This window comes from Vulpes lagopus, chromosome 15, assembly GCF_018345385.1.
Source record: "Vulpes lagopus strain Blue_001 chromosome 15, ASM1834538v1, whole genome shotgun sequence".
NCBI classification, from domain to species: Eukaryota; Metazoa; Chordata; class Mammalia; order Carnivora; family Canidae; genus Vulpes; species Vulpes lagopus.
In genome coordinates this window covers 12821134-12845905 of record NC_054838.1, presented here as the reverse complement: position 1 = coordinate 12845905, position 24772 = coordinate 12821134, and the positions used below count along the sequence as shown (strand labels likewise).

The 24772-nt window shown below is 47.8% G+C and overlaps 1 protein-coding gene across 4 annotated transcripts in view; it reads left to right on the top strand.

The window, feature by feature from the left end:
* The window catches only part of SPON1 (spondin 1), a 251436-nt gene extending 232778 nt beyond the window's left edge, over nucleotides 1-18658 (top strand). Inside the window, exons 8-18 of one of the 4 annotated variants that reach the window (XR_005983970.1) lie at nucleotides 3854-4055; nucleotides 5087-5227; nucleotides 5698-5773; nucleotides 6704-6886; nucleotides 12304-12474; nucleotides 12560-12727; nucleotides 13456-13620; nucleotides 14951-15214; nucleotides 16982-17152; nucleotides 17715-17817; nucleotides 18473-18658. Coding sequence is in view for 2 of the 4 variants with exons in the window: in XM_041730694.1 (XP_041586628.1) it covers nucleotides 3854-4055; nucleotides 5087-5227; nucleotides 5698-5773; nucleotides 6704-6886; nucleotides 12304-12474; nucleotides 12560-12727; nucleotides 13456-13620; nucleotides 14951-15214; nucleotides 16982-17145 (1534 nt within the window). In the remaining 2 variants the exon portion in view is untranslated. Of the gene's footprint in view, nucleotides 1-3853; nucleotides 4056-5086; nucleotides 5228-5697; nucleotides 5774-6703; nucleotides 6887-12303; nucleotides 12475-12559; nucleotides 12728-13455; nucleotides 13621-14950; nucleotides 15215-16981 lie in introns of all 4 variants that reach the window. The other 3 variants (XR_005983969.1, XM_041730694.1, XM_041730693.1) reach the window with 3 other exon arrangements.
* The last annotated feature ends 6114 nt before the right edge of the window (nucleotides 18659-24772 follow it).

Sequence of the window (24772 nt, the reverse complement as noted above, 5' to 3'; positions counted from 1 at the left end):
CCTCGCAGCAACCCCGCAGGTAGGGGGTGTCAGACGAAGAACCTGAGACAGGTGAAGGACTTCCGTGGAGCTCACGTCCTCCCACACTCCTGCGGGGCACCTGGGTCCTGGGGTGAAGCTTAGGGTGCCTGCCTTCAGGGAGCTCCCGGCCTACAAGTGGAAGACCTCATGTGACAGTGATGTCAATCAGCCCTTGGGCACAGCTCGAGAGAGCTTTGGAGAATGAGGAAACACAGGCCACGGCCACTGGCCTCAGATCAGAAAGGCTCCAGGACGAGGTGGCTCCTGACCTGAGGTTTGAAAGATGAGTAAACCTACGATTCTCAGCCTGAAGGTGCATTAGCATCACCTGGAGGGGTTGGTAAACTAGAAAGCCGGGTCCTACTCCAGAGTCTCTCGTTGAGTAAATCTGGAGTGGGGCTCAATAATTTTGCGTTTCTAACAAGTTGCCAGGGGACCACACTGTGCAAACCACGGAAGATGAGTTTGGCAGCAGATGCAAGTGCACGGGGCACCTGCAGCCAGGCTGGCCTGGCCAGGGCACAGGGCAGCGAGTGGGGTGGGAGGCAAGTGCCTGGACAGGAAGGCGACACCAGGCCTCGCTGAGCTGCTGATGCCAAAGCCAGGGCTCAGGCCAGGCCCTTCCGCCCTCTCATGTGCTGGAACCTAGACTGGCAGCAGGCTACAAGGTAAAGTCTACTCGAGAAGGCCTCCCTCCTCCTCGCCTCTCTTGTCTGAGCTCTGTATGCCCTACACGGCTTCTCTCAATATAGTACTAAGAGCTCCAGAGCCAGGCACTGGACTAAGTACTGCATGCAAGTTAAATTAAACACATTAAACACACTAAAACTTTGGAGTAGACATATGGAGGCCATCATTTTATAGACTGGGACACTGAGGCACAGAATGCTTTGGTAATTTGCCCGAGGATACGCAGCCAAAAGAGGGAGCGTGCCAGGATGCACACCCAGGCTTCCGTTCCTCTCTGCTCATTGCGTGACCCCGTCTGGCCTTCCAGAGCCCAAAGAGTCCAGTTCCACAAGGCCTAACTAGGTCTGGGGTCATTGCTTCTGGGGACAGGTGAGGGCAGCCAGAAGCAGCTGGTCTCCACAGAGGCACACAGGGACTCCCTCACAGCCGAGGTGCACCAGCTGCCAGCTGGACTGAGCAGACGGGTTGGTCCCCAGCCAAGGATTCCCCACCATTAGCAGGCTGGGGATACAGAGTCAGCCAGAGCTGCCTTTAAGCCTCAGCCCCTACCAGCTGTGTCTGTGTCTCTAGGTCCATTAACCTTTACACACTTGCTTGCTTCTCTACAAAACGGGATAATAATTCTAACCCCACACGATTGTCATGGGGGTGGGAGATAAAATCACTCCAGTCGGCCACCAGGTGTGTGCTGAGTGAGTGGAACTCTTCCTTCCCCAGCCCCCTGGTGGGTCACCACCCCTGACCTCACCCAGCCCTGGCCGCGAGTAAGACCTCTTCTTAGCAGCTTGAAACGGAGGTTGAAGAATCACCCCTTGTGGCTTGGGGGTTGTCAAGCAAAGGCCTGTGGTGCTGCAGCTGAGTCCTTGCTCACCAACTGGAGGACGTGGCCAGGGAACCAGCTGTGAGTTCATGGGAGCCCTGATCCCAGGGCCTTGCTGGAGGCAACCCCATGAGGACAGTGCAGCCCTCCTGTGGCACGATGTAGATCTCAGTAGAGTGGAAAATGGGACAGAGAGCAGGAACTTGAAACTGATGACGAAAAGAAAACTGATCTTGAGCTAACGTTGCCTTGGGTCATGGTCTCCGTCTGCCACTTAACTGTGACTTTGGACGCGTTGCCGAAACATAACCCTCTGAGCCTGGGTTTCCTCATCCATAAAATATACTGAAAATATTCAGTATTAAAGCTAATTTAAGGTTGCTGGTTTAATTAAAATGGACATCTGCTTAGAATTAAACGCATTCAATACAAAACTTTTGTTCTGCCTGTAATTGAAAGATAAGTTCATATTATCTCCATTGCAAAACTTGCCCCAAAAGAGTTGGAAAAGAAAAAAAAAAAAAAAACACCTTAGAACTTTGTCTAATCCCTTATGAAGTTCTAGGCACTGAACCTGGAGAAGATTGGCAGGTGGACTTTACCGTGATGCCAAAAACAACAGGTATTTGCCGGTATTTCTAGAGGCAAGTTGGGCTGATGCTTTCCCACGCCGTTCAGAGAAGGCCTCAGAAGTTGTCAGAACACTTCTAAGCGACATCATTCCTAGGTCTGGGTCGCCGCTAACAATTCAGACGACAGTGGGGCTGCATTTGTGGCCAAAGTCACCCAAGCGGTGCCCAATGCCTTGGGTGTTCAATGGAGATACATATTTCCTGGAGACCCCAGCCACCTGGAACTTTGGCAAAGATATGAGAAGAAACTAACTTGGGGGAAAAAAAAGCCTTGCTGGCTGCTCCGCTCTGGGTAGGAGGGACCCTACAGGTGGGCTTGATTTACGCCTCTATGAAATGTTCCATGGAAGACTCTTTCTATACCCTTTTCAAGACTTAGGAGTTCTTGATGGGGCTCATGTGAGGGAGTTGGATATTACTGGGTACACCCAGTAGGGTAAGCTCAGTCCCGGTAGGCTGGTGTGCCCCATGGATGTGGCCTCATGCCCCTCAATCCTGGAGACTTGGTGTCCCCAGAGACGTGCAGGGTGAGCCCCCGAGGGCCAGCTCTGACCTCCCCATCCAGGCAGGGGGCTGTGAGCTGCTGCACACCACCCATTCTTCAATGAAACCCAAGGGAATGGAGCCGGGGGTTCCTCCCACCCGAGCTCTGAGAATCCGCAGGCCCCCACCCCCTGTCAGCAGGGAGAACCTTGCACGGAGGGCGCTGGGCACGGCGAGCCCCTGGCAGACCTGCAGCTGCGAGTCGGGGGCGCTGCCCTCAAGAACTCTGATGGCTCGGCTGCGACAGACCTCCCCGAAGGCCCTCGGGAAAGTAGGGCCAAGCACTAATAACCAAGGTGCACGCGGCTTGGTAATAAGGCAGGACGCTGGGCTCCCCCCTGGAGCTGACGAAGGGCTCTAACTGCCTGCGGACGCTCGCACTCCTCTAACTCGGGCCCTCGCCCCATCTCAGCAGGAAGTCACTCAGCAGTCAGCGTCCTCAGTCCCCCAAGCATGAGGACTGATCAAAGGACAGTGGGGACTGGAACCAGTAACCAAGGGGCACAAGGAGGCTGAACCCAGCTGCAGACCAGGAAGCTCAGCCGCGACTCCTCACCCGGACCTTTTCCATTCGGCTTCCTAGTCCCCTGGCTCTCCTCGTCGGGGAGGTGGACCTGCCCTCCCATCTCCTCCCCTGGCTGCCTCGCAAACCCTCTCCCTGCCGCCTCCCCGCGTCCCCGTGATCCACATCAGGACCCAGGCTGGGCATCAGGCCGGTGGGCGTTGAGTTCAGGTACAATAGCACAGGATATTTGCTCACCCACTTATTCAGACACTTTTCCTGAGCATCCACTCTGTGCCAGGCGCTGTTGTAGGCGCTGGAAATGCAGCCATGAATCAGACAGACAAAAGTCCTGCTTGCCCAGCGCGCCCCCTCCAGGGAGAGCCGAACCGTAAGCACAGAGGAACCAGCCAGTGCTCGGAGTGCCTTGAAACTGGTAGGGTGGCAGCAGTGGTTCTCCCCTTACGTGGCCAGGGGATGATGGGCTCTGGACAGTAAAGGGTGTAAAACAGCCCAAAGGCGGAGATCGGTGGAAGACCAAGGAAGACCTTCCTTCTGTCCTCTCCGCCTTTAGCCGTGGTCTGGCCAGTTGTCCCTCAGAGTGTGCACCCCCGGAGCCCCTAATGTCATGTATTTGGTTTCCAGGAGAGCAGCACCCTCGGCTGAATTTTCCGTGGACAGGACGCGCCACTTGATGTCCTTCCTGACCATGATGGGCCCCAGCCCCGACTGGAACGTGGGTCTGTCTGCGGAGGATCTGTGCACCAAGGAGTGTGGCTGGGTCCAGAAGGTGGTACAAGACCTGATCCCCTGGGACGCTGGCACTGACAGCGGGGTGACCTACGAGGTGGGTGTGCACCTGCAGTGTTGACAACAGCCCTTCCTGGGTGCTTCCTCTGTGCCCAGTGCACTGGGGGAGGCCTGGACGCTCATGATGTAGCTGAGCTCACAGTGTGCCCGGGCAGGCGGGCGTCTCACCCTCACACACCACGTGCAGTAGGACCCACACAGCTGGCCACGAGGCCACGGAGAAGGAATCTGCTGAAGAGTAGTTCCTAGGTGAGCAAGGGAACAGCAGGAAACAGGCACAGAAGCAAAAAAAAAAAAAAGCAAAAGAAGGGGTGAGAGTGGGGAACAACAGAAGTTGACGTACGTACCTTAGCCTGGGCCAGATTCTGGAGGTTTCCAGCCAGCCAGGTTAAAGAGTTTGGATTCCGTCCTCAATGTTAAAATTTCTCAGCCATAGCACACCAACTGCACTGCAGTCTGAAGCCATCAGAAAACCAGGGCCAGGGACCATCTAGAATAGACCTGGGTAAACTGTGGTTCGTGGGCCAAGTCGGGGCAACCAACCTGATTCGTAAGTACGGTTTTCAGCCCCAGCTGCCCCCATTCAATGACATGTTGTCTGGGGCTGTTTTGTCACTGCAGCAGCTGAACTGAGTCACGGTAGCAGACTCCGGAGGGTCCACAAAGCCTTAAAATAATTCCCATCCGACCCTCTCCAGACGAGTTTGCCAACACCTGGTGTAGCAGGAAGAGCTCTGGATTCAGGCCAGCCTGCTTCAGCTGTTTCCTAGCTGGGATGGCCTCTCTGAAACTTTTTCTTCATCAGGATGTAATCCTGCGTGCCCGGGAGAATCTGAAAGTACAGGCCACCAACTTCCTTGGATGACGTTCGGCGCGCGTAGAATTGCATGAACATCAGTAGTAGTTACAGCTGTTGTGAATCCCTATCAGGGCTTTTGTTCTGATCATATTACAGTCAGATTGCTTGTGTGGTTTTTGGTTGTTTTTTTTTGTTTGTTTGTTTGTTTTTTGTTTTTTTTGTTTTTGCTCCCCACACTCCTTAACTGTGTTGTTTTCCACCCTCCACAGTCACCCAACAAGCCCACAATTCCCCAGGAGAAAATCCGGCCCCTGACCAGCCTGGACCATCCTCAGAGTCCTTTTTACGATCCAGAGGGAGGGTCCATCACTCAAGTGGCCAGAGTTGTCATCGAGAGAATCGCCCGGAAGGTAGTGAAGTAGATAGAGCTCACCCTGGGACAGACTCTTCCCACAGGGACTATAAGCAGACTGTACCCTCTTCTGCTCTAGAATTATGGGGTCCCTTGCATATTCCAGAACTTCTGGACCACCCGAGGCATATAAGCATTGCAAATTATTCATAAGATCTAAATGAGCAAAATAAACATAAGAGTAAGATGAATGATCGAATCATTCATCAGTTGAATGATTCGATCCAGACAAACAGATTTTGTTGTGAGTTCCATAGTTGATTACTAATGTCTGCCACGGGCCAGGGACTGGGAGGCTGTGGCTTTCTTGCCATTTCTTTCGGTCTGATTGTGAATGTCGGCTCAGAATTCTGTCACGGCCTGGGATCTGTTCACAGGGCGGGCATCCGATTTTATGTCCTCCTTCCTCTGGCCCCCCACACATGCCATTCTTTAATGTGAGCCCTCCAAGTCAAATTCTTTTTGTAGGGGGAACAATGCAATATTGTGCCTGATAATGTCGATGATATCGTAGCGGATCTGGCTCCAGAAGAGAAAGATGAAGGTATGTAGTTGTCCCTTGCTGCAGGTACCAAAGTGAACTGGCAATACCTTTTGGGAGAGCCATTTTCTAAGAGGTTTTGAGAGCTACGGAACTATAGTGTCCTTTGACTTGGTAAGCTCATCCTTGAGGACTTGTACATGGAAGATAATCCGAAATAAGGCCAAGACTCAGCACCACGTATAAGGGAGTTGGTGTAAGTAGGATATCAGAGTATGTGTTCCTAGGTATCGGGGCCTTTGCGTGGGGTCAGAGTGTCCCCAGCGCTCTCTGCTTTGGGGCACTGGCCTGTGAGGCAGGCGTAGACATGTCCACTTGCCCAGCGAGGAAGGGAGGCCCAGATCCTACAGTCAAGAGGCTGTGGCAAAGCCAGGGCTTGAGCTTGTTTTCTCATGGGATCTGGAGCCACACAGCCGAGCCTCTTCCTGTGACCTTGGGCAAGCAGCTCACATCCCACCATGGTGTCCTACCTGTATAATGGGATAATGACAGCACCTGCCTCATTGAGAGTTGTTTTAAGAATCCAGCGGGATAAAACATGTGAAGTTCTTGGAATGATGTCAGTGTGTAGTACGTGCTCTGTGAACACCGCTCCCTTACAGGACACCTGTGTATAGGGTCACTGAGATGATGAAACAACAACATGGCCCGTGCTATGCCTGCCAAGGAGAGGGATTGACATGAAAAGCCCCTCATGGGTTGAGGGGAAGGGGTAGTTAAAGGATCTTCTCTGTTGTTTAGATATTACGGGAACAATTAAACTAGAATTTTTACAGGCATGTGAATAGCTGCTTCCACCCCGAGAATACCCAGGTTTGCTGAGGCAGGTCAGCCAGTGGTGAGATTCTTATCCCCAAGTGAGCTTGTGCGGCGACAGGGCCAGCCCCAGGGTCCACAGGCTCCCAGGGAAAACCTGTCACATACTCTTTCCAGATGACACTCCCGAAACCTGCATCTACTCCAACTGGTCCCCGTGGTCCGCCTGCAGCTCCTCCACCTGTGACAAAGGCAAGAGGATGCGGCAACGCATGCTGAAGGCACAGCTGGACCTCAGTGTCCCCTGCCCAGACACTCAAGACTTCCAGCCCTGCATGGGCCCGGGCTGCAGCGATGAAGGTGAGGACACGGCCCAAGGGCGCGAGCAGCTGTCCGAGCCGGAGGAAGGGACGTGCTACTGCCTTGCCAGCCCCACATAGTGTCCCTAGGAGGGCACCAGGCCCTGGACTCTAGTGGCTGGTGGCGACCACTAGAGAAGACCCCATCTCCAACAATGTCTTGAGGGCTCTAAGAACTTATAGGTCTTAGGACAGCAAAAGAATTTTTTTTTAATATTTTATTTATTCATGAGAGACAGAGACACAGGCAGAGGGAGAAGCAGGCTCCCTGCGGGGACTCGATCGCCAGACCCCAGGATCACGACCTGAGCCAACGGCAGATGCTCATCCACTGAGCCATCCAGGTGCCCCCAGAAGAACTCTTGATTGTCTCCCCAACTCCCTCCCCAGCCACGGGATCAGTTATACATCAGTCATTAAAGAGCTAGCAAACATCTTATGACAAATCACAAACGGAACAAGCAGCCTGCTTCTGGGCCTTAACTCCAGTCTCTTTGTAAGAAACAGGCCAACATTGGATCTAGAGCCGGTGCCCTAATTCTGTGTCATTTGTGGACCCTCATGTCTCACTTCCCCCTGAGTTTGAGCACCTTCTTCCTGTGTCAGGGCCTCTGGGCTGATGGCAAGAACTCTCTCTGCATCTGCTCAGTGATCAGGCTCGAGCTATGAGCTTGTGCCACCTCCGTCATGATGGCTCAAGCTCCGGAATGGCACTGAGCTGCCAGCTGCGCAGAGGTCAGCCACCTTCTTTGCAGGGCCCGCTCGCTCTCTCCACCTGGACTGGATTAGAGAGATCTAGACTCTCTCTGTACTTTGATCTTAACTATCTCAGAGGTGCCATGTGGGGCAATAGGGAGCCCAAAGGCTGGTTTATGGCAGGAAGAAAACCACTTCCAAGCCGAGGGTAACTGAAGGAAGCTCATCCAGTGCAGGTCATTCACCCTCCGGCTCCTCCTGGGGGTGGTCCTAAATACCCCTCCGGCCTGTACTCCCACGCTGGTTTATTGCCATTCATGCCTTGAGAGGCACTTCGGAGGGGAGTGAACCCTTCCATCCCCATGTGTTCTAGATATTAATCCCTTATCAGATTTGCAGATATTTTCTCTCCTCCCTTAAGTTACCCGTTTACTCTTGACCCCGTCCTATTGAACAAGTTCCAAATTTTCATGAAATCTGGTTTGGCTCTTTGGTTGCTATGCCTTTGGTGTCCTGTCCAAGAAATCACTGCTAAATTCAACATCATGAGGGTTTTGCCCTGTGTTTTCTCCTAAGAGATTGATAAGTGGTCTAGTTTCATTTTTTTGCACGTAGCTGTCCAGTTTTCCAAATACCATTTATTGAGGAGATATCTTTTCCCCATTGTATATTTGCCTACTTTATCTTAGATTAATGGATCATTTAAGCATGTTTTTTTTTTTTCTGGGTTTAGGTCTCTGATCCATTTCAAGGTAATTTTGGAATATGATCTTAGGTAAAAGTCTACCCTCATTCTTTCATAGGTGGATACCCAGATTTCCTAGCACCGTCTACTGGAAAGACTGTCCTTCCTCTATTGAATGGTCTTGGCACCCTTGTCAAATTATTTGCCCATATATGTGAGACTTTGTTTCTAGTCTTGCTCTCTGTCCATTGGTCTCTACATCTGTCCCTAGGCCGCTACCACTCGGTTTTGATTACTATAGCTTTGTAGTAAATTTTTGTAGGAAGTATGAATCTTACACCTTTGTTCTTTTTCAAGGTTATTTCAATTATTCAGGGGCCCTTAAGACTCCCTATGAATTTTAGGATAGATTTTTTTTTCCCATTTCTGTGATTGTGCCTGCTTTTTGTGCCCGATGTACATGCTCCCCAGAAGCTATCCCACTCAAAGCCAGATAGCGTTCTCTCGTGCCCACACCCAGTTACTTTCTTCACTTGATTCTTTGGGGAGTGGTTAGAATAGGAAGGAAGCGGAGACCCCTCTGGACGTTGGGAAGGAACTCTACAACTACACAAATGTACATCTTACTGTAGCAACTACATCCTGGTTTCTTCCTACTTCTCTGGGCCAGCCCTCTAGGCCAGGCCTCACCATCAGACCCCACCTCCATCCCACGCTGCTGCCCACCTTCCAGGCCACCACCAGAGGGATCTTTTACAAAGATCCGATCATGTCACTCCCCAGCTGAAAAATTTGTGGCTCCCTCTTGCCCACATGCAAAATCCTCTGCTTCATTTACTAGGAAAACAGTCCTGCAGAGAGCCAGGGTAGAGACTGGGGAAAAGGAGCAGGCTGCCACACAGCCACACAGTGAATGTTAGTTACAGTGTCAATAAAGGCACCTGTGGACAGCCATTTGGGGTGGCTGGGGGGGGGGGGCGGTGGACACCAGAAGAGTGGAGGGAGCTCTTTCTGTTAGTAGATACTCAGGTGGGGGGTGACTGATTTCCCCCTTCCTGGGGTAATCTCTTGCCAGGTCCTGGAAAGCCTGACCTAGGGCTTGTCAAGACCTGTACCCCTAACCACTCTGACTCTGGAACATAATGTCCTTGTTCGGTGGTACATACATGCTGCCTTTAGGTAGCCTTGCCTTTGGGTCTAACATGTGGGTTCCAGCAGGGACATCTTACTACGCATACCACCAGCACTGCTCATAGGTTAAACAACCACGTGTTAGACATCACACATGTGCTAATGACAGCTGCAGACATATGCAGGCTGGACTCACACTCAATCCTTCTTTTTAGCTCCGTCTCCCAATACCATGTTTGTGAACACTCTATACAGGGGTGTTTGCATCAGCTTTCCCTTCACCTTAAATGCAGATATCCTTTACCCAACGGAAGTATACCCAGATGTGCCCTTTGGGTGAAATCTTCACACACACACACACACACCCCTCAACTCCAAGAAGAGTTTTTTTTTCCCTCCTTTTATGTTCAATTCCCTGGGCGGGCTTACCTTTATCATACTTTCCATACCTGGAATTATTGCGCCCATCTCTTTCTAAAGGAGAACAAGATCCAGGTCTTACACATCCTTTTAACTTCAGAACATACCATTAAGCTTTCAAAGCATTTAGTACGTACACCTTTATCCATATGAATAAGTGCTTTTTAAGAACAAGCGGGCCGACACACACACCTGTGTTCCCACCAGGAGCAGCACCCCACCACCACTTGGAAGCAGGCCTACCAGGCCATGCCGAGAGCTCTGATTATCTTTTCCACCAACCTCCAGAGTATCTCCTCCATGACGATGGCCTTTGCTAACACCAGGATAGGAGCCAATGCACATACAGCCCAAGATATCAACAGAGAAGGCTGGTTACACTGCCTTCCTCGTTCTTCCTCTAGCACACACAGACATTCCCGCTCCGTCCCACCATTTGCTCCCCATTGTAACCAGCCTCAGTAGAGGCCATGAGAGCTCTGTGGTCACGGAGCATAATCTGCTGGTTGGGTACAGATCCATCTAGTGTCTGTCCTCAGGTCTCTATGTCCAAAAGCCAGTCACAATCTTTACCCTCAGGAACCAAGTTCTCATCCATTCTTCTAGACCAGGAACTGGCAGCTTTAGACAAGAACTATAAAATCTCTGGTTCCTCAGCGCAAAGGAGCTTACACGGTATCTCAGAATATATATATCTTTCTAGCACTGTCCACAAGAAGTTTCTGTGATGAAGGAGTTCTATATTGTCCAAAATGGTAGCCACTAATCACACATGGCTACTGTGTACTTAAAATGCAGTTAGTGACTGAGGAAGGGAATTTTTCATTTTATTTAATGGTCTTAGGTATAGGATACATCCTAGACTATCTACAGGTAGGATTTGAGATTATGATTTATCTTAAGTTTTACTTGACATATAATAAAACATCTTGTATCCATTCAAGCAGCTTTCAAGTGCATTGTCGTGGATTAAGGAGTAATCTTGAGTGGCCCATGCGTCTGGAAAGTGGGGATGTCATCTCTTAGAGAATAATTCCTGGTTTCAAGATATATCTACCTTTTAAGTTCCCTTCCATCCTCAACTGCTAACTCTCCTTCAATGCCACCCAATTCTTTATTCAGGTTTACTTCCAGGATATTTAACACAGAGCGTTACATTAGTTTCGGGTGTACAATACAGTGATTCAATGATTCTGTACATTCCTCAGTGCTCGTCATAAGTACTCTTAATCCCCCTCCCCTCTAATGACTTGGTTTCTCTGTAGTTGAGGCAAACCAAAAAAGACTCCTTTTGTGTTTGTTTCTGAAATTCCGCACTTAGCGATGAAATCCCATGGGATCCGTCTTATTTCACTTAGCATTATACTCCCTGGCACCGTCCATGTTGTTGCAACTGGCAAGATTTCAGTCTGTCATAGGGATAAATAATATTCCATTATATACATACACCCCATCTTCTTTATCCATTCAGCAAGTGATGGACACTTACACTGCTCCCGTAATCTGGCTATTGTAAATAATGCTACAATTCATATAGGAGTGCGTATATCCTTTCAAATTAGTGTTTTTGTATTTGGATACTCAGTCGTGTGATTACTGGATCCTACAATAATTCTATTTCACGAGCCTCTATACTGTCTTGCATAGTGGTTGCACCAGCTTGCATTTCCCATCAACGTTATACAAGGGTTCCTTTCTTTCCACATCCTTGCCAACACTTGTTTCTTGTGTTTTTGATTTTAGCCATTCTGATAGGTGTGAGCTAATAGCTCATTATAATTTTGATTTACATTCCCATGGTAAGTCTTTCCTTGTGTCTGTTGGCCATCTGTATGTCATCTTGGAGAAATGTCTGTTCCTGTCTTCTGGCCATTTTTTAATTGGATTACTGGGGGTGGGGGAGGACGGGTGTTGAGTTTTACAAGTTCTTTATATATTTTGGATACTTTTATTTGAGGTCATTTGCAAATATCTTCTCCCAATCTGTAAGCTGCCTGTTTGTTTTGTTGTTTCCTTTGCTGTGCGGAAGCTTCTATTTTAATGTAGTCCCAATAGTTTATTTTTGCTCTTAACTCTTGCCTCAGGAGACCTATCTAGAAAAATGTTGCTATGGCCGATATCAGAAATTACTGCCTGTGCTCTCTTTCCGGTCTCACGTTTAGATCCCTATTTTGAGTTTATTTTTGTGTATGGTGTAAGAAAAGGATCCAGCTCCATTCTTTTGCTGGCAGCTCTCCAGTTTTCCCAATACCATTTGTTGAAGAGACTGCCTTTTTCCCCTCCAAAACCATGTATTAGCACAAAAATAGACCTATAGATTAGCGGAACAGCACAGAAAACCCAGAAACAAACCCACAACTATATGGTGAATTAAACTTAGGCAAAAGAGGCAAGAATATGCAGTGGGAAAAAGTCACCAGTTCCTTCTCGATTGCTGCCCTGGGGAGTTGGGCGCACAGGCTGCAGCGTCTGCTCGTGTGTTGCAGACGGCTCCACCTGCACCATGTCCGAGTGGATCACCTGGTCACCCTGCAGCATCTCCTGCGGCATGGGCATGCGGTCCCGGGAGAGGTACGTGAAGCAGTTCCCCGAGGACGGCTCTGTGTGCACGCTGCCCACTGAGGAGACGGAGAAGTGCACGGTCAATGAGGAGTGCTGTGAGTAGGGGGCGCCCAGCAAGTGGGGGTGGGGCGGTGCTCCCGAGGCGAGGCCGATGCGGTTCCAACTGGGCTGGCCTCTCAGCTCCCAGCAGCTGCCTGATGACCGAGTGGGGCGAGTGGGATGAGTGCAGCGCCACCTGCGGGATGGGCATGAAGAAGAGGCACCGCATGGTCAAGATGAGCCCGGCCGACGGCTCCATGTGCAAGGCCGAGACATCCCAGGCAGAGAAGTGCATGATGCCCGAGTGTCGTGAGTGGGTGTGGGGCAGGGTCTGGGGGCGGTGTGGAGGATCACAGCACCCCTACTAACCCCAGCAACAAGGCCAGAGGCTGGGAGGGTGCTGGGAGAAAATGTGGCCCACTGTCCTTGCAAGATAAGGGCCATGGAGACCCGGAAGGGCCTCCCCTGAGGGACATCCTGAGCAATGCTGAGATGGCAAGCTGCTGGCCTCTGCGGCTGTGTTTTATAGAACCCCAGAGTGTCTTGGGTGCGGAGGGTGGGGGTATAGTAATATTCAGGGAGGACAGCCAGTCCTCAGGGCCTAGCCCCCACTCTTGTTCTGTATTGGACTTGCCTAGCCTCACAGCCCCTGCTCTATGCACAAATGTACACAGGCCCACACATCACACAAGCATACACATGCACACAAGTACATGGACATCCTAGGGATTTCAGCAAGTGTACAAAAATGTATTGCATGGCTCTTGGGGGTTGGGTTGTGTTTCGGGGGGGGGGGACTTGTGTATTCATATTACTGAATTACAGCTGACGTCCTGACCCCCAGGGGAGAGGCAGGAGAGTGACAAGAAGCTGAACCATTTCTTGCTCATTCAGGTTACCTGAAACCATCAGACCATTTCACTTGACTCCAAGTGGGAGTCTGTCTCCCAAGAGTGGGAGACAGGGTAGGGGAGACAGGAGATCAAAGAAAGTCAAAAGAGCCTGTTCTCAGAGGCAACCCATGGCTCTTGGCCTAGATACCATCCCCTGCTTGCTGTCCCCATGGTCGGAGTGGAGTGACTGCAGTGTGACCTGTGGAAAGGGCATGAGGACCCGCCAGCGGATGCTCAAGTCTCTGGCTGAACTTGGGGACTGTAACGAGGAGCTAGAGCAAGTGGAAAAGTGCATGCTGCCTGAATGCCGTAAGTCCTGGAGCTCCCGGTGCCCCCCTCCCAGCACCCTCAACCCAGTTCTCCAGTTACCCAGCACTGGGTGGAGATCCTACCGCCAGATCCTATAACCCAGCTGCCTGCTGGGGAGAAAGAACATGGGCTTTGGGTCTCTGTGTTAACAAAGCTATTGACCTCTCAATGTCCTTCATAGCAAGAGGGGACCCCACCTCAACTATAAGCTGCTATGAAGTCCAAAACGGAGAGTGGGATGGAAACCACTTAGCAGGGGCTCCAGATGCCTGATCACGTAGGACTTGCCCTCCCCACCTCCACAATTGCCTGATCCATGGCTTTTCCATGCTTCTTCTATTCCTTCTCCCCGGGACCATTTACCTGTGACCCAAGGTGGACATTACATCAGTGACTCCTGTGGTTTGCCGCCTTGCTAAGATGAGCCATGGAAAGCTCGATGCCCAACCCCAACTTGTCCCCAATCCCTGTGATGAGCTGTATTTCGTGGGCACTAACCTCCAGGGAGAGAGAGCTCATTTTTCTGGCTGGTCTTCGAAGTGAGCTTCTCTTTTAGGAGGTAGAAAGACACATTTGCTAGGAGGTTTTCTGGCTTCTTCTGAAACGCACTTGGTCTTTCATGCTCCCTCTTTCTTGTTCTTACTCAGGCTGCCTGCCTGGGTGCAAGTCCCAGGTTTGCCCCTTACAGGCTGCACAACCTTCAGCAGGTGACTTAGCACCCTTGTCCCTTACCTGTAAAATCACAGGAAACACTTCCTAGGTTGCTCTGAGGATTGAACCATGTAACTGGTACCAAGTGTCAAGCACTAGGCCGGACAAGCCTAGGCCGCCCTGGAAGTTCCATACTACAGTTCCTGAGCTGTTTTAACCAGACTCCATCAGGTGTTGGAGGAGGCCCAGACCACCAAACTAAATGAGCCTGAGGCTCTTAATAACTAAGACTGACCCCGTGTTCATCCCAGTTCACCAGAGTTGGGGCTCCAGAAGTTCTGACCGAGACAACTACCCATGTAAACATAGATTCACAGGGTGCACTGAAGGGAGAAGAAAGATTGAACACTTACTGTGCACCCGGAATAGGGCTGGGAGCATTATTTCCTCTTCTCCTCACAACCTAATGGGGAAAATACCATTATCCCCACTATCCAACCACGTGGGCTGGATGAAGTCGGCATGCTCTAGGAGCCTCAGTTTCTTCTGTAAATGGGCTAACAGCACCTTCTCTGCATTTCTCACAGGCTTGTGTTGAGATGTTCACAGTAAGGTGTAAATGGCATATGTTGTTTCAGACATGAATGAGATACACTCATGCCCATCTGTGTCTTGCCAGCCATTGACTGTGAGCTCACCGAGTGGTCCCAGTGGTCGGAATGTAACAAGTCCTGCGGGAAAGGCCACATGATTCGAACCCGGATGATCCAAATGGAGCCTCAGTTTGGAGGTGCACCCTGCCCAGAGACTGTGCAGCGAAAAAAGTGCCGCATCCGGAAATGCCTGAAAAACCCATCCATCCAGAAGTTGCGCTGGAGGGAGGCCCGAGAGAGCCGGAGGGGCGAGCAGTTGCGGGAAGAGTCTGATGGCGAGCAGTTCCCAGGTATCACTCTCAAGCCTGGCGTTCAGGGCAGCATTAAAGCAGGGGAGAGGAGAGCAGCTCTTGAACTGACAGGAGTTTGTGAGTTGAAGAAGGCATCTCAGGCGCCAAGAATAGTACTTACAAAGGCACAGAAGTGCCAAAGAGCATGAGGCAGATGGAGCAGAGCACAAGGGAACCAGGCTGGAGAGGTGGGGCCCAAACCATAAAAAGTCCAGTGGGCTGCTGAGGATTTGAGCCTTGATTCTGCAGGAGGTTCTAAGCAAGAGGGGCTTTAATAATAGACCTGTGTTGAATGGCTTGGGGATGGCAAAAACAGGCCAGTTGTGTTTGTAGCCCAGGAAAAACACAGGGGTCGTGACCCCTACACTAGCATTTAAAAAAAAAAAAAAAAGGAGCCTGGGACTTCACTGTTGAATAAGACTGCAGTATCATTGGCAAATGGATGAAATAATGAGTTATTTCAGGTTTCAGTCCTGGGTATATAGGCTGATCGATGGTGTTTGGATTCCCTGGAGCAGGTGAGGCAGACGCCATATAAAACTGAAGGTTAAGGGGCATGCTGAGTTTCTATTTTAAATGATACAGCTCAAATTACCCTTTTCTTTTCCTTAAGACATTTCACCTCCACCAAGGACAATGAGAAAAACACAGATAGGAAGAGCTACCTGCTAGTTCACTTACCCCTCTGTTAAGGAGTGGTGCACTTTGGACACTACTCGGTCAGCCATTCAACAAACGTTCATTAAGCTCAACTATGTGCCAGGCAGGCGCTGTGCCATGGTCTTCTCCGTGAAACTTAGCATAGTATTGGATGGTGCTCCCCGGTGCCCCCCTCCCAGCACCCTAAACATGCTTAGTTGTACGAGAGTAATACAGAGGGCCATGGAAACACTTCTTTAGGAGAGCTACCTCAGGGAGTCAGGAAAGTTGTTTTGCGTTTTTGTTGTTTAGTGAGAGAAAGAGCCCATAAGAGTGAGCGGGATGGCGGGGGGGGGGGGGGGGGGGCAGCACAGCACAGAGGGAGAGAACCTCAGGCAGATCCCCACTGAGTGCAGGGCTCAGTCTCATGACCCTGAGTGAAATCAAGAGTCAGATGCCTAACTGACTGAGCCTCCCAGGCACCCCTGGGAAGCTTTCTTTGAGGGAGGCATGTTTATCTGTATAGGGAAAATAACAAATTATACTTGAATTTACTTAGCATTTAGGAGGCCAAGTACAGGGGGAAGAAAGCATTAGGAGAAAGTAGTTAACTGCATCCACAAGCCATCAAAATCATGATGATGATTATGTGGGTCAGTGACTTGGGCTGGCTCAGCTGGAAGGTCTAGACCAGCCTCACCTGTACTTCTGGGGCCTCCAAAGGGCTGGCTGGAGCCTCTCTCCGTATGGTCTCTCCAGCAGTCTAGCCAGGCTTGCTTACCTGGTGGTGGGAGTGTTCCCAGCAGCGTTTTTCAAGCCCTGTTTGCTCATGTCCCACTGGCCAAAGCAAGTCACAGAGCCCAGCCCAGATTCTAGAGGTGGAGATACAGACTCTTGCCCCTTGATGGGAAATGCTGCAAAGCACTTCTGGGCATTTCTGGTATTCGGTCACAGAGGGGCTGATGGTCCCTAAGAAGGACTCTCTAACCATTGTGTAACTCAACCCATCATTTCATACAAGAGCAAAGAAGCCAAGACCAGGCAATCTGACAGCTGTATACTGGAGTTCAGCATTCAGTTTGGTCTCCCAATTTCTACTAGCCTAACCAGGCCTTCTCATGCTTCCAGGCTGTAGGATGCGCCCGTGGACAGCCTGGTCGGAATGCACCAAACTGTGTGGCGGCGGGATCCAGGAACGCTACATGACTGTCAAGAAGAGGTTCAAAAGCTCCCAGTTTACCAGCTGCAAGGACAAGAAGGAGATCAGAGCGTGCAATGTTCACCCTTGTTAACAAGGGTGTAAGTTTTCCACGGCTGCACCCTAGATTTGCACAGTCGCCAATGGCTGGAGTGTCTGTTTGCTTGTTGTTTAAGGCAATTTAAACCGTATACCCTAGTTTTCATTTCTGCGGTCTGGTCGCCCAGTAGTCTTGTGGATGCCGGGGCCATCCTTTCTGTCCATGCTTGGTAGGCCCAGGTTGCGCGGGGCTCCCTCGTCCCCTGCTGGCCCTCCTGCAGCACAGAAGCGTCTGCCACCCTGTACTAGACAGAAATGTGTCCCTCTGGAGCATCCACCTGGGCCGCCGACAAAAGCCTGGCCCTCCACGCGGAGAGGCAGCTGGGTGTGGGAGGGACTCCATGCCTCGGTCTCGGGGTACAGCAGGGAGGAGACAGCCCTGCCCAGACGGAGAGCGCAGCTTCTTCTCGTTCTTGCCTTCGGCCTGCTTGCTCTTGTAGGAACCTCTTGTTCGCCCGTGTCCTTCCATTTAGTGGAACTTTAGGTCCCTTGTTAAGTCTCCTCGTGGGGAAAACACAGCTGGTAGATGTGAAGAGCACTGATGTAGGGCGGCTTTTCTTTCAGAAATTCATCTCCCCTAATATTGGTTCCTGCTATCCCAGAGAAAGGAAATGATGGCTGCTTTAATGGAATGTAAGGTTGCCAATTCTTCTACCTGAGGTAAAAGGTACTAAGTCTAGAAAGTATTTTTCCCTAGCTTTTTTTTTTGGGGGGGGGGGGTCACAATTCTCCTGGGAAGCCAGCCTTATAAACCTTCTGACATACACCCTTACCAGAACCAGGGCCAAAGCAGCAAAACTGGCCTCTCTAGTAGTCCCAAACCTGTGCTTTTAAAATGTTCTGACACACATCTAGACTTTGAAGTTTTCAAACCAGTTCTACCAAGAAAACATCTTTTAGTTACATAACGTCTGCCCACATCCCACCAGGCCATTGCTTCAACAAAATTACTATGTATACTTCAAAGGGGTTTTTTTGTTTGTTAAAAAAAAAAAAAATCAGTTTTATATGTAGAGAGAAAAAGGGTTTCAGAGACCAAGACAGACAGAAATCGAGGGAGAAAGGAATATTCCAGAATCAGGCTGGGTAGGAAAATCTGGGGGGAAGCCAAACTTTACCTCAGCTTTCCACACCAGGGCTCTGGTCCTCCCATACACACGTAGCCAAGGCCGTGGTTCTCCATCCCCTTCTGAGCACTCATAAAGCCTCAAATTCAGGGATTCTGACTACCAAGAATTCGTGTAAAAGGACATTTTACTGAGCTGAGCACATCAGTTTTTACTCATTGATTTATTGTTAAAACTGTTTCGTTTCTGTTGCAGGTTTTCATTATGCTTAATCCAAATATGTATCATGGATGAGATGCATACAATGTTTTGAATACACTACTTTAAGAATTTGCATTAAACACGTCAAGATATTTCCAAACACAACATATATATGATATAGCCCTGAATCTGTATTTTCTTTAACATCAGAGACTGTTCAATAAAAAACTTGTTTGGGTCGGTCTGCTGTGTTTTTAAATTAAGTGTTCAGAAGGTTGAGCCTTTTTCGGTTATTCTCTACCTGAACCATCTTCAGCAAAAGATACTGTTTTTGTTTCCTCACTGGAGAAGGGCCATGATTACCACATCCCTGAGTCTTCTGGAACTTTGAGCTGTTTCCAATATTATTTTTGTAATCCTTACATGAATTGCTATCCTGCCCCACAAAGGAGAATATAAAGAAATAAGTTTATTTTTTTTTTAAATTTTTTTTTTTTATTTTATTTATGATAGTCACAGAGAGATAGAGAGAGAGGCAGAGACACAGGCAGAGGGAGAAGCAGGCTCCATGCACCGGGAGCCTGACGTGGGATTCGATCCCGGGTCTCCAGGATCGCGCCCTGGGCCAAAGGCAGGCGCCAAACCGCTGCGCCACCCAGGGATCCCAAGAAATAAGTTTAATTTGGACAAAAAGTCTTGATACAGAATCTGCCCCCTTAGCCAACATAACTCTTGGCCATCTAGAGGCATACTTATTTTCAACCCAAGAAGAATCAAAATTCCTTAAATCAGTGGCTAAGGACAAGCCACCCTAGTGTCTCGTGTTCTTATCAGGTCTCTATGGTACACATTTATAAATCTTAATTTTGGAGACTTAAAACCAGGATCACTGGTTAATGGCCAAGAATGTGTAACCTGTTTCTTATTACTTAAGCGTTACAGTTCTTTTGCAAGGGGGAATTAATAAGAAGCATCAAATCTCTTTCTTACTAAATTCTTGGGTTAGGTAGTTTATAGTCCTCCTGGCAACCAAACCTTTGGAAATAAAGACTTTTTACTATGAAAATGAAATTTGTTTCAACTTCCAAATGAGATATTAAATAGATCATAAGACACCCAGTAAAAACCACCCATAAAGAGGAGCTATAATTGTACAGATTTTTATCAATGCCAAACCAGCTGTAATGCGATTTACATCCACATTTGAAGATGACAGTAAGTTCAGAGATCTATTCCCCAAGCAGACAAGGAGTCACTCACCTGGCACCTTCCTTGCCACTCCATTAATTGAAGGAAATCTGTTGTAGCAAAAGAGAATAAAGCCTGGGCTTCTTCAGACCCAGAACTGAAAAAATTAAAGACTCTGTGCTGTTTATAATTTAAACTTTGTGTATTAAACATGTCTTAGGCATACTCAAAGTCTATATACTGCTGCTGGGAAGGGAAAGCACATTACACATTCTGACAGGACTACAATTCTCCAGAAACTCAGTCCAGGTCATATCGATGGATAAAATATTAATACACAATAATTCTCCACATCAAACAATCTCTGTGACCTAACAGTCCACAGGTTTCTGGCAGCAGATTAAAGGAGCTAAATATCATAGGGTACCAGGACTGCATGGTTAGTCCCCTTTCCCCCCAGAGTTAAATATACCTTAAAGAAATGGACACTACTCTCCAAATAAGAGTAAACATGTCTAATTCCTAATTACAACGCAGAATCAAGGAAGGCACATTCATTCCACTCTTTGGTTATTTGGTGCTGTTAATTCTAATAATACAATGATTGATCTTATTCTACATATTGCCCCAAATTGGGGAAAATGAGTGAAATTAATTAGTCCCTTCTGAAAGTGAGGGAGACGCTGCACAACTATAAATAGCAACTGAATGCTAATGAGCATGAAGAGAATTCATTTTGAATCCTTTGAAATCTGTGAGCAAAAGATCTGTACTAAAATGTCAGATTTAAATAAGGGCATCCCCACTTTAGATCCCCATTGGTTTGGAAGGTTTTGTGCACTCAGTGGGGTGGAGAAGCACGAATCCTACAACGGTTGAGCACAGGGAACCTGCGTTCAAACCACTGCAGTGGTCCTGAGGGGCCATGAGAGCGGGGCCCAGGTGTTTCCCCTTCTCCAGCTCAGGCTCTGACCCAAGTGGTCTTACACTAAAGGACTTCCCAACCCCACCCAGTTTAGCCAATTCTCTTATCTTAAGAGCGAGTGGTGATGGCATGCTGACGGAGGAGTCACCGAATGCCAGTTGATTCACCCCACTGGCCCGCCCGTCTTCACAAACCAGTAAACGCCCACCTTTGTGTTGAAGCTGGCCTGACTTGCATTTCTGTCACTTCGAACTGAAAATGTCCCGACAAATAAAATACACACGCAATACTTCTAACCCAGCTCTCATCACGCCAAAATGCAATTTCAGATTTTTCACTTAACATTTATAATGTTGAACATAAGATAGCATTCATTAACATTTTCTCACATTGCTCTAAATTCTCATGAAATTCAGAATATGTTCTTAACCACTTCCTGGCTTTAGAAGTGACTGGTAATAGTTTTCGTATTTTAGGATTCCTCATATTTAAGTTAACAGTTCTCATATTTTTACTGCTATGCGTTTGAGCAGTTTTCCTTTACTTCAAATAATTTTAAGTATTAGCAGAAGGCAAACGGGCAAACATCTTATTCAAGACTACTGACTCCTTTTTAACACTTGAGGTTTATAGAAGTAGAATCTGTACTTGTTCTTTAAAAAAAAAAAAAAAAAAGGTAGCATCTGTATTTTTAGGAGGCAAGCAGCTACCTACTGTGATCTTCACCTGGAATTCATGAGCCTATCTGGGAAGTCAGAAGCAGCACTTGTGAAAAATACCTGAATCTGCTGCTCCCTTACTCACTACATTAGTGCTACGCGGAGACATGCAGCCTGAGAACATCCACCTACTGTCACCATCCTACAACGAGATACAAAAATTGAAAGCAAGGGTTCAGAAACTTTTACGGTAATTTGACAGTGCCACAATAGCCAAGAGTATGATTATTTTTCTAATAGTAGTTTTTAAATTACATTTAGGAAAAGTATCATTCCACGGCAGTGGAGATGAACAATTTTCCCAACTGGCTGTTCGCCTCAGTCTGAGAAGCTCAACTCTACATGCCACCCTCACTCCCCAGTCAGAAAGGGACGCCAGCCTGCAAACCGGCAGCCTCTGAACCTCCCCAGAGAATCAGTGTCTACGGGGCAATACCTACTTCCAGACCTGTACACCTGCTTATGTATGATTAAGCACCATGCCCTGGCTCTCCTTAGTCCTCTAATATCCAACCCTATTCAAGCATGATAATCGCCCAATCATCCTCTGATTTTTCCACAGAATTTCTCAGAATGGTAGTTCACACTTCCTCCACTTCCTTGCCCTCCAATCACACCATCACCCACTGTAATCTGGTTCCCACAACCAAATGGCTGACATAACACTTTCAAAATCATCAGCAATGTCTATGCAATCACTGATGCCTCTTACTCCCCCCACCACCCCAATCTTTGTACAGCACTCATAGCTTCTGACCATCATCCCCTTGGATTCTTTGATAACAGTATCTCCAGTTTCCAGCTGCTTCTCTGGGCTTTCTGCTGCCTTTTAATGTTTAACCCCCAAATGTTCATCTCCCCCAAAAGTTTTACCCTTGGATCTTCTCTCAGATTAACTCTTTCTACTTCAATCTACTCCCACCTCTTCAATCACCAGCTCAAAATAAATAAATTCCAAACCTGCACTTGCAGTCCCCTAGTCTCTTCTTTTGAGCTCCCATCCCCATTCCCAAATGCCTCCTGGATTCACCCTGCATGTCACAATCACCATAGATTTTTCTATCGCTAGAGAGCTGTGTGCCTTTCTCATTCATCAAATGGTTTTTCTGCACATGCCAGGCAATGTGGGTAAAGCAGTAAACACAGCAGACATGATTCTGCCCTCACAGAGCCTATGACACTCAAGTACAGATCAAACTAGACAGACAAAATCGCCACAGATGCCTATGTGTCAGCAAGTAAACACAGAGCTATGTGGTGTGACAGTGGGCTGGTCTAAGAGGGCTCTCTGAGCAGGTGGCATCTGAATTAAAAGCAAAAGGATGAAATGCCTAGTTGGGAAGAGTCAAGTGAATCAAGGATCTGGGAAACACTGGTATGTAAGAAAGTACAGCAGCCTGAATGTGAGAAGCAAGGAGAGGACAGATCCTGCAGGGGGCTTTCTTTGTGCACTATGGTAAGGAATCTGGATATTAGTCCAAGTGCACTGAGGTGATGACAGATTTTAAGCAGTAGTGTAACATTTAATTTATGACCTAAAAAAGATCCCTTTGGCTGTATTTACAGAACAGCTTTGTGGGGGCAAAATGCAAATAAGACTACCTCACAGGTCATTGCAATAACGTGGTGGCAGACAAATTGGAAAGGGACAGATTCCATGACTCCCATAAGCTCTTAAGTGACCAGCCCTCCTCACACCTGCACCGCTGTCATCCATACTACCACCAGACTAGCTCCAGGCACTCCTTGTTTAGAATCCTTGGCAGTGCCCGTCACATACAGAAGGGCCATCCTATTTAAAGCTCTCCACAACCCGAGCCCAGTCTACTTTATCATTATTTTTTCCCATTGCACTTAAAATCCTTTTAGATTAAGGTTCCAATCCCAGAATACTCCCTGCACTCTGCCAACTCTGTGTCTTTGCCCAGGCTTCTCCTCAGCCTTCCTTCCCACCACCTCTCTTCTTGTCTCCTTCCCATCTGAGATCCCACCAATCCATTCAGTTCTGGCTATAGCACCACTTCTAATTAAGAAGCTCCCCCAGATTTTCCAGAAGGAACATATATACCACCTGTAGGACAGACAGCTTTGTGTGTGCTTCTCACTCTGCCTTAACTACAGCCCTGGCATTTGTGTTCTCGCTCATAATTTTCCTCCACTAGATACCAAATAGTTTGTGGGGAGGAAACACCCCACAATTATCCACTTTTCAGAACACCTAATGAAGTCTTGCAGAAAGACATCTGTTCAAATTAAAGTATCTTTTTTCTAAAAAGCTCCTTGACACTTTATATGCAGTTACTGGTTAAACAATCTAAGTGGTCAAGTGATACTGAAAGTAATGACTCTATCATCATCTTCTCCTACTTATCTGCCAGTTATCTGTTTAATGGGGTCATTTATGTACAGGAATGGAAAAGAAAGAAATTAAAATTAGTGATGATGAAAAGTCAGAAAGGAACAAGTAGATCCGGCATATATACAACCTTGTTATAGCAAATTTTTAAAGTCAAATGCTAAAGGGACCAATTTATATGATAAAACTCTGAAGCCCCAAATTTAGAGGAATCATCAATGTAAGATATATATCAACAGAGCATAACACACAACTCTGAAAAACTGTAAATCCCTAAACAAACAATATAGAGAGAAAATTCCTAGGAGAAAAATTCATGACTATCAATTCAGGAAATACTGTTTGAAAGAATTTTCACATATATAAAGAGAAGAGATTCTAAAGTTGGGAATGTAACCTCAAATGCTAAATGTGCTATAGAGCAAGATTGGCAAACCATGGCCCACAGATCAAATCCAATCTGCCATCTGTTTTTGTACAGAATAGTTTTTATAATTTTAAATGAATTTTTTAAAAATTCAAAAGATTAATATTTCATGACATGAAAATGATATGAAATCACATTTCAGTGTCCCCACATAAAGTTTTATTGGAACACAGCCACATTCATTCATTTATACCTTGGTTATGACTGCTTTGGCACTACAATGGCAGAGCTGAGTAGCTGGGACAGAAACCATATAACCCCCAAAACCCAAGATGATGTTCTATTTACCAGATGGTCCTTTACAATAAAAAGTTTACAATCCCTCAGCTATGGAGGAAAAAAGTGGTCACTAAAACAAGGGCTATTCCTGCCACAAGACTGGCCGTTCTTTGTTTAAAAAAAAAAAAAAAAAAAAAAAAAAAGATTTTAAGTCATAAAGATTAAGAAGGCTACAAGGTACCTCTGATTTTATGATAGATATTAAATGGGAGAGATTGAGGCTTCCAATAAAAGAGTAGCAGGAATCAGATTTACCCTCTTATCCTAGACAATCATAAAACTGGAGTTAATATGTGAAACACCTATTTTTAGCCATTATACACCAGAAAGCACAGGATTACCATCCCTGATGGAAGAGAAACAGAAATGTAAGCCTGAAGAGTGCTCTTTCTGCCTGGAGGCACGTTCCAGATGACAGAGTGGATGGGGGATTCCAAGCAGGGCATAAATGTTTCTTCCC